General features: G+C 50.1%; 1 protein-coding gene and 2 pseudogenes across 3 annotated transcripts; 2 read left to right on the top strand and 1 right to left on the bottom strand.

Moving 5' to 3' along the window:
* Positions 1 to 1,098: 1,098 nt before the first annotated feature.
* Positions 1,099 to 1,592, top strand: LOC308577965 (small ribosomal subunit protein eS25 pseudogene; annotated as a pseudogene). The gene has a single exon. The product of its transcript is annotated as a small ribosomal subunit protein eS25 pseudogene (transcript).
* Positions 1,593 to 4,711: 3,119 nt separating this feature from the next.
* LOC308578003 (alpha-crystallin B chain pseudogene) lies at positions 4,712 to 5,741 on the bottom strand (annotated as a pseudogene). Its single transcript has one exon. The product of its transcript is annotated as an alpha-crystallin B chain pseudogene (transcript).
* A 197-nt stretch (positions 5,742 to 5,938) lies between these two features.
* Positions 5,939 to 8,875, top strand: LOC308578002 (spermatogenesis-associated serine-rich protein 2-like). The gene has a single exon (XM_081178306.1). The coding sequence runs from the start codon at positions 6,353 to 6,355 to the stop codon at positions 8,009 to 8,011; it is 1,659 nt and encodes a 552-aa protein (XP_081034432.1). The 5' UTR covers positions 5,939 to 6,352; the 3' UTR covers positions 8,012 to 8,875.
* Positions 8,876 to 9,439: the final 564 nt, after the last annotated feature.

Genomic DNA, 9,439 nt, shown 5'->3' with positions numbered 1-9,439 from the left:
TCTAGTGCCATCTAGAGGATTCCTGGAGAACTGCACCTCTGTAACTTCTGGGAAGACTGTCTGTTTAGCAGATGGGACTCGACACCCACTCACGCAGACTGGCTCACTGTTTTGTTCTTTCTTACAAGATTCAATCCAGGCTTTTGTTGTTCCAGGACTGTCCTGTGCGTTGCTGTCTGTCAGTGCACTTCTTGCTAAGAACTACAGAGTGTGTTTTGAGAACAATAAGTGTTCTATTTCTAAGAATGGACAGCACCTAGTCAGTGTTGAATGTAAAGACAGGTTGTTTGTGATAAATGCTTCTTTTGCAGGTCCAGATGACACGGAGGAGGCTCAAGCCTCAACTAGAGCCAGGGCCTTCTCGGCTGCAGCTCCAACCTGGTGGAATGCTCTGTCACAAGAGACTAGGGCCCTGCAGGATCTGACATCTTTCCGCAGGGCCTGCAAGACAGAGTTGTTCCGCCAAGCTTTTGGTCAGGGCGCAGCCTGACTCCCTCCTCTGGCAACCTGCACAGAATTTTGTTTAATCGGTTGCCATCAATTTGATTTTAACTAATTTTTATAATGAAATATTTTTAGAATGTGTTATTATTTGATTGTTATTTGATTGTTGTTAGCCGCCCTGAGCCCGGCTCAGCTGGGGAGGGCGGGATATAAATAAAATTTATTATTATTATTATTATTATTATTATTATTATTATTATTATTATTATCAAGCACAGTGTGCCAATGTTCCAGTCCATGATTCGTGTGCTCACCTCTGGCACCGACGCATGGCACACGTGTCCTGGGGGTCAGTGAAAAAGATCCCAGAGTGTACGCAAGGGTGCAAAATGAAATCATGTGCTAAGTTTCTAGATTGCAGAGCGTGCAAGTCCGCAAAGGTGAAAACGTGCACATACCCAAGGACTGAGAGGGTGACCACTAGGGCTTTTCAATTAATTCATGCAGATTTGTCTGGTCCGATGTCTGTGACCAGTATGGGCGGATCCAAATTTGCGCTGGTTCTGATTGATGACCATACATGCAACTCCTGGACCTTCACGATCCAACACAAAAATGAAGCTGCGCCGCTAATCAAAGACTGGATTGCGGCCTTTCTGGCCGGAAATCGCTGAGGGAGAAGCAGCGACTGTAGCCGCTCCGACTACACCATGCCGCCAAAGGACGATAAGAAGAAGAAGGACGCGGGCAAGTCGGCCAAGAAGGACAAGGACCCCGTCAACAAGTCCAGCGGAAAAGCCAAGAAGAAGAAGTGGTCCAAAGGGAAAGTAAGAGACAAGTTGAACAACCTTGTTCTGTTTGACAAAGCTACTTACGACAAGCTGTGCAAGGAGGTACCAAACTACAAACTCATCACACCTGCTGTGGTCTCTGAAAGGCTGAAGATTCGAGGCTCCTTGGCTAGAGCTGCGCTCCAGGAGCTTCTCAGCAAAGGCCTAATCAAACTGGTGTCCAAGGACAGAGCCCAGGTCATCTACACCCAAAACACCAAGGGGGGTGGTGCACCAGCTGCTGGGGAGGACGCATAAAAGGTTCTTGGGAGGTTTTTTAAGACTCTGTAAATGACTAAAATAAAATAATTTCAACTCCGGGGAAAAAAAAAAAAGACTGGATTGCGGCTGTGGAACTGCAGTTTTCCACACAGGTGCAAAACTTTCAGAGCGATCGCGGTGGGGAGTTCACCGGGTCTGCACTGCAAAGTTTCTTCTGCAAAAAGGGGATTCAACACAGGTTGACTTCTCCACACAGTCCCCAACAGAACGGGATTGCGGAAAGACGGAAAAGGTCTCTAGGGGAGATGTCCGCAGCGCTTTTGTTTGATGCCGGGCTCCCACAGCGCTTTTGGGGGGAGGCTTGGCGAACGGCCAACTTTATTCTGAACAGGTCGTTCAATTAAGTGGTAGGTGACACACCGTACTTCTTGCTGCACGGAAAAAAGCCGAAAGTGCACTACTTCCGCGTTTTTGGCTGTGAGGCTTGGGTCCTCATACCAAAGGCCAAACGCAAGAAAGGTGAACCCAGGTCCCAAAAGATGATTTTTTTGTGGGTATGAGCCAGGGACCAAGGGGTGGAGGTTTGCTTATCCATCAGGGAATCAGTCCAGGATTCTGCTCAGCAACAGTGCTGAATTCTGTGAGCAGAGTGGCTGGGCAAGGATACATGGGAACCCTGACATCCTGTCAGAGAGTCTGTTTGACTTTGCTGATGAAGGAGAGGAAGAGGTTGAACCTGCTACTGAGGCTCAGAGTCCAGACCCAGTGCAGGCAGAGGGGAGAACTTCTCCCAAGGCTGTGAAGATTGAGCAACGCAGTGCTCCATCTTCCCCCACAGGTTCGGCTGAGAAGTCCAGAAGGTGCAGTAAGTCAGAGGGGGAGCTCTCTGATGCCAAGGACCTTCTGGCTGGCCCTAGTGGGTCAGAGGGGGTTCCTGAAGTAGTGCTGCGTCGATCAGCTCGGACGACCAAGGGGAAACCTCCTGAAAGGTTTACTGTCACTAGCGTGTGGGTCGGAATGGCACAGTGTGAACCCGAGAGTTTTGAGGCTATTCAGAAACTGCCTCAGGAAGAAGCCGGAAAATGGCATGAGGCGATGCAGAAGGAGATGAACTCAATGGAGTCACTAGGTGTGTTCTCCCTCACGAAGTTGCCGGTGGGCGAACAGGCCGTGGGTAGCCGCTGGGTTTACCGTCTTAAGCCCACAGCGACAGGAGAACCGCAGTATAAGGCCAGATTAGTGGCGAGAGGATTCACGCAGCGCAGGGGGTTGCATTATACGGAAGTTTATGCTCCCACCTCTAGGAGTGAATCTCTACACTTGGTCTTGGCTGTTGCTGCACAAAGAGGTTTGCTGGTGCATCATTTTGATGTGGATGTTGCTTACTTGAACTCAGACCTTCAGGAGGATTTGTAAATGCTTCCTCCTCCAGGGTTTGAGGGCAATGAGCAAGGTACTGTGTGGAAACTTCACAAGTCAATTTACGGCCTGAAGCAATCGGCCAGGAATTGGAACTTGTGCCTGAATGAAGCTCTGGAGAATCTAGGGTTCAGGAAGAGTCTTGCTGACAGTTGCCTGTTCCTTAGAGGATCAGAAGACTCACAGGAACTGGTGTTATTTTACGTTGATGACATCATCCATGTTGGAAAGGCAGACAAACAGGTGCAGAAGTTTGCCAAAGAGCTTGGGAAACAGTTTCAGCTCAAGAACCTGGGTGCAGTAAAGATCTACCTAGGCGTCCAGATAGCGAGAACTGAGGATGGTAGCTTCTTGCTCAGTCAGAAAGGCAAGATTGAGCAGTTCCTTGAGAAATTCAGAATGTCTGATTGTGCAAGAGTTCGGACACCCATGGAGACGAACTTCGTGAAAGATAGCCAGCAAGCAGAAAGTGCTGAGTTCCAGAATGCTGAGCTCTTTCAGTCAGCTCTAGGTAGTCTGTTGTATCTGTTCCAATGGAGCAGACCAGACATTGCCTTTGCTACCAACCTGCTAAGTAGGGAAGCATCAAAGCCCAGTGTGAGTGCTTGGCACGGTATCAAGCGGGTACTGCGCTACCTGCAGCATACCAAAGACTTCTGTCTTAAGCTGTCAGCTGAAGGTGAGGTGAAGCTCACATGCTATGCGGACAGTGACTGGGTGAATTTGCAGGACCACAAGTCTGTGTCTGGGTTGGTGGTAAAGTTTTGGAAGTCACTAGTTGGGTGGAAGTCCCGGAAGCAAAGTCTCATTGCGCTGTCTTCTACTGAGGCTGAATTCAGTGCACTGTCAGATTTGTGCCGGGAACTAGAGTTCTATAGATGCTTGGTGCAAGAGATCTATGGGGATTGTAGTTTGCCCATCACGGTTTGGGAGGACAATCAACCTTGTTTGAAATTGGCTGAATCTGCGCAATTTAAGGCCAGAACCAAGCATCTGGACATACATTTCCAAAATGTGTGTCAGAGTGTTCAGTCAGGTTTTATACTGCTGAAGTACTGTGCCAGTCACAGTAACTTGGCCGATGGATTTACCAAACCTTTAAGCTTCCAGCGTCATAGGGAGTTTTGTGGTGGTTTGGAGTTGGGGGTAAGTTCTGTACATACTTTCCCCACAGTAGCGCAGGGCGAGAGAGGGTGTGAGGAGAACCTGAGCTTACAGGGTTAAACAGCTCAGAGTGTACGCCTACTGTGTTAGGATATTTCCGTTCCAACTTAAAAGGGAGCAGGATGTTTGTGTCACAGCCTGCGTATTTCCTGTTCACAGGATGTTTATGTTTTGCTATTGCTTTCGTTTCTCACTCTGTCGGAGGCACTGACGCAGAACAGTCATGTCCTTCTTTGTTCTGATCAACGCTGAATAAAGTCTGTAGATAATGCTCACCTGAGTGCGACTTCTAGCTGCTGTTGCTGCTGCTGATAAGAGTGTGCACGAGCCCTGGAATGTGGCAAGGTATTTTCAGGAAACTCGTGTCACTAGTCGCTACGGGAGATCGATGGATCGTCCGGCACACAGCTTGGGGCCATGATGGACTTTATCTCCCTGGCAGTATCCCAACAACAGGTTATGGGCCCAGCACGCTTCCGCTGCGCCACTCGAAGCCTTTGGTGCAGCTCCCAGATCCATTAATCTGCAGGAGTTCAAAGGCTCCTGCCTCGGCAAACAGAAAAGCATACTTTCGCTTTTCCCCAACATACCTTTCAACGCAGTCTGTCGCAATCTTACTCTCCTGTAGAAAGGCAGAAACACCATGTTTATTAGCAAGTATCAATGTGACATCTGCTTTTTAAGCAAGTACATGTACCCAAGAGGCATCTGTATTTATACAAAGCAAGGAATCTGGCATAAACAGTGGTGCACAGAGTAAGCCTGCAACAGAAGGGTACTCCTAGCCAGAGGAAGAAAGGGCCCAATCTCTACTCCAGGAAGGTCCTACTGGAGTGTAGGGAAATTGCACTAAAGGATCACCACCCTAGAGGCAATATATAGTCTCTGCTGCCAGAACCTCAGCAGGGAGCGGGCAGAGGGGAATGTCACTTCTGTGAAGAGTGAGCAGCCCTTGCAGCTACTAGCGAGGGGAGAGCAGGCCTGAGGTGCTTGCTGGCTTCCGGTAAAAACGGAGAGCAAAAAGCCAAGCTAGGCTGCTACCCTATTACTTTCCGGTGACGGCAGGCTTTTCCTGGCGGCTGATGGGGATGCTGCGCTCCACTCCGGGAAGAGCCTGGGTGGTTGGTGCCGTGATGGATAGCACCCCGTCAGGAGACAGGGCCGAGGTGATGGCTGCGGGGTCAACACCTTTGGGGATCATGTAGCGGCGGTGGAACTCCCGGGAGATGTAGCCGTGCTCATCCGGCCGTTCCTCATGCTTGGCATGAACTTCGATGTAGTCCCCAATCACCTTCACGCTCATCTCTTCAGGTGAAAAATGCTTCACGTCCAACAACACAGAGAACTTGTCTTTGTCCATCTTCACCTCCGAAAGCCCCGTGTCTGGCATCTGCGGCATCGCAGGCATCGCAGGCATCTGCAGGCTGGGCGTGCGCATGTAATAGGGGCTGAGCGTGGCCGGGAACAGGTCGCTCTCGAAGAGCCCTTCGCCGAACCTCTGGTCGAAAAGACGCGGCGGGAAGAGCGACGGGAAGGCCGAAGGGAAGCCCAGGGGCCGCCGCATCCAGGGGTGGTGGATGGCGATGTCCATGGCGCGGAGAGGCGAAGGCGGGAGGGCGAGTAGCCGGAGACGCGCAGAACACAGACCGCGGCCAGGGGAGCGCACCTTAACGAAGAAGCCCGATTGGGCGGGCGGAGGGGAGGCGGAGCTTCAGCGGCTCCGTTGTTCTCCGAACTCCGTCGCGCGCGAGCGTGGAGAGGCGGGCGGAGTGGGCGAGAGAGAGAGAGAGAGAGAGAGAGACGGGAGGGCCCCGCCTTTGCCTCGCTCCCATTGGCCGGCGTCGGCGCTTAAGCATTGGCTGAAGGGAGGAGAGGCTCTCGCGGCCCCATTGGCTGCCGGGGCTCGCGCACCGTTCGCTGCTCGCTCCCGTTCTCTGTCTCTTCGCTGGTGGGCGGGGTTCGCTTTCCCGGTGTTTGGCGGCGGCGGCGGCCTGAGAATCTGAAAAACAGCAATATGAACTGCTGTGCTTGTGCTTCTTGACAGAAGGTGATGCTAAGAGGAAAAATCTACAGTGATCAACAGGTTGTCCAAGAAGGTTTTTGACAACTCGTCTGTTGCCTTGGAAGCTGGAGGATTGCTGTCCCCAAGCAGATATTTGCCATTTCCTGCCTTGATGCAAAGCAGCACTTGAATTAAACCTGCCACTCTCTGTTCCTTGAGGAAACAGATTCTTATTGCTGTGTAATTGAACACTAAATACAGGGAACCTATTATGTCTAAGAGGCAAAACCAAAAAGATTCATCAGGATTTATTTTTGATGTGCAGTCCAATACTGTGATGGCTCAAGGAGGTACCTTTGAAAACATGAAAGAGAAGATCAGTGCTGTGAGAGCAATAGTCCCCAACCGCAGCAACAACGAAATTATCCTGGTGCTGCAGCACTTTGATAACTGTGTAGATCGAACGGTGCAGGCTTTCATGGAAGGTAGTGCCAGTGCAGTGTTGAAAGAATGGACAGTAACTGGAAAGAAAAAGAACAAAAAGAAGAAAACTAAGCCAAAGCCTCCTGCAGAATCGAGGGCCAGCCTTCCTGACCCCAGCAAGCCAGCATCCACCGAAGAAGAACAGTCTGTAGCTTCATCTGATAAGGGTGGGATCAACGGTTACCATGTCAATGGCTCGGCCAATGACACAGAGTCTGTGGACTCACTCAGTGAAGGTTTGGATGCGCTTTCCATAGATGCCAGAGAGTTGGAGGAGGGCGAGCCTGCAATGCCTGAGGTGCCTGATGGAGCAGTAACATTAGAAAACGGGCTAGCAGACCTCAGTCCAAAGCCTGCCACCACACGGTCTTCCCAGAATGCCCAGCCTCTCCGGGTGCAGCCTGAACTGAGAAGCTCTAGCAAGCCGCTCTCCAGGCCTGTATCCAGCAACCATTCACCTGCCCCTTCATCTCTGACGATGCTGGATGAGGTCCCTGCGTCCTCTGGAAACAAAAAGCTAGGTTCTAATATTGAAAAATCAGTGAAAGACCTCCAACGGTGCACTGTGTCACTGGCTCGGTATCGTGTTGTAGTTAAAGAAGAAATGGATGCCTCCATTAAGAAAATGAAACAGGCCTTTGCAGAACTTCAGAGCTGTCTCATGGATCGAGAAGTAGCCCTTCTAGGTGAAATGGACAAAGTGAAAGCAGAAGCAATGGACATCCTAAGCAGCCGGCAAAAGAAGGCAGAGGCGCTGAAGAAGATGACTGATGTGGCTGTCCGAATGTCCGAGGAGCAGTTGGTAGAGCTTAGAGCTGATATAAAGCACTTTGTTAGTGAGCGCAAATACGATGAAGATCTTGGAAGAGTGGCTCGTTTCACTTGTGACCTAGATGCACTCAAGAGGAGCATTGAATCTTTTGGGCAAGTTTCGCACCCAAAGAACAGCTACTCCACCAGGTCACGTTGCAGCTCTATTGCCACGTCTGTGAGCAGCCCAGATGAGCCCAGTGCCGCAAGCACAGTATGTGCCTCTGTTTCTGCTCCGAGCCTTACGACGACCAATAAGAAACCACCACCCCCTGCAGAAGCCACTGCAAATGCAACAAGCCGTCCATATCAGCCCTACCGTGAGGGTTTCCAGGGTAATAGAAGATCTGGTCAAGGTTACAGGGCCCAAGTGCAACGCCAAAATGGGCCCCCACACCCCAATTCAAATCGGTACCGAAGCGGGCCTTGGTACCAGTCCAACTCCAGGTCCCGGCCACCTGCTGGAAACGCAAACAGCCTCAGCCAGACTTACTCCACAGGAACCAATGGAACTGGCGCTGAGCCTGGTGTGCCAGCCCCAACTGCACAGTCCCATTCGGGCACACTCAACAAAGAAGCCAAGGCTCTGCCGCAGCGGAAACCTAGGTCAAGCCAATATGAGGCGGCCAATTCCTGAAGAGCACGAACTCTCTGCCACTTCCCAAAACTGGACGACGAGATTGTAGGACACACCTAGCTAGAGATATTAACAAAGGAACGTTTACACTTGCTGCCCCCTTTGCCACTTTTCTCTTCCTTTAATCATTCCTTTCTGGGAAAAGCGGCTCCCTAGCGCTTCTCCTGCCCTTGCTTTCTGCCACGTGACATGGGTCAGGCTTTAGTGGAAAATGCACACATGATCTCCAGGCATGGCCTTGGCAAACCTCACTGCTGCCACCTCCTTTGCACTCTCTGGCTCCTCTTATTCTGGTGCCGTCCTTAAACATGGGCAGACTTTCAGCCCTAGAAGCAAAAAAATTAAAAAGGGGGGATGTCTTCCAAGAACCCCAGCCCAAAAGCTTTTGCTCTCCCCTCGCCCTCCCTGAATGCTGCTAGCCAGGCCTTACTCCTAACAGCAAAACTCTTCATGCTGGCAATGAGACAAATTGCTGTGAATTGTGAGACCAAGATGAGTGATCCTAATGGGAGGAGCCATTAAGAGAGACTGCTGGGATGGTTATTTTCTTTTTACATCTTATCTAAATACTACATTTGGGGAAACTGGGCTTGTATCTCCCTCTCACTAGAGAATGGAGAGGTCCAGTCCTCCTGAGAGAAGCATCATTTTGACTGTACGTCATGCGTACATTTAGATGTCCCCTACTTTTAATGTTTGGTGAGGGATGGGAGGTTTAATTTGCTCCCGGTCAGGATCCCATCGTCTGATCCTAAACTAAATTTCTAGCAATTTAATTAGCAGTGCTAATCCTAGGTGATTGCAAGTTCCAATAAAAATTGCTACGGTCTTTCTCTATCCTTGTATAAATAAAAATGACGTACATGTTTACTCTCCTGTAAGTGCCGTGAATCTGGGCCCGAAACCTGTTTATCTCCTTCAAACCTCAAGAAGGTGAGATCCACCTGGCTGACGGAAAGACGTTGCAAATCGCAGGAGAAGGGACTGTGAGACTGGCAAGTCTGCACACAACCATCAAAGATGTACTTTATGTTCCGGGAGCTACAAGCAACTTGCTCAGTGTCCCACAGCTTACTGGGCGTGGTTTTCAGATTTCCTTCAAGAGGAGCGTCTGTGTCATCAGAAAAGGCAAAGAGGACATTTTGCATGCAAAGTTTATGGATGGTTTGTTCCATATAACTTATGACGACAATAGTACTGCTGTATCTAATCATGATTCTTGTTGTGTTGCACAAACTAACAAAGTTCTTCATGCAGGTTGCATTCATGACGCACATCGAAGATTTTGTCACCTCTCTTGGAAGGCACTGGCCAAGATGCCAGAGGTGGTTGAGGGTCTGAACATCAAACCCTGTAAATTTCACATGAAATGTGTATCTTGTGCAGAGAACAAGGTGAAGGTTGCTCCAAAAGGCAAGGAGTCTATCA

This window comes from Podarcis bocagei (assembly GCF_964188305.1).
Source record: "Podarcis bocagei genome assembly, chromosome: W".
In the NCBI taxonomy this organism is placed as follows: Eukaryota; Metazoa; Chordata; class Lepidosauria; order Squamata; family Lacertidae; genus Podarcis; species Podarcis bocagei.
Note: the sequence above shows the minus strand (reverse complement) of the source record. Positions and strands in the feature narration are given on the sequence as shown.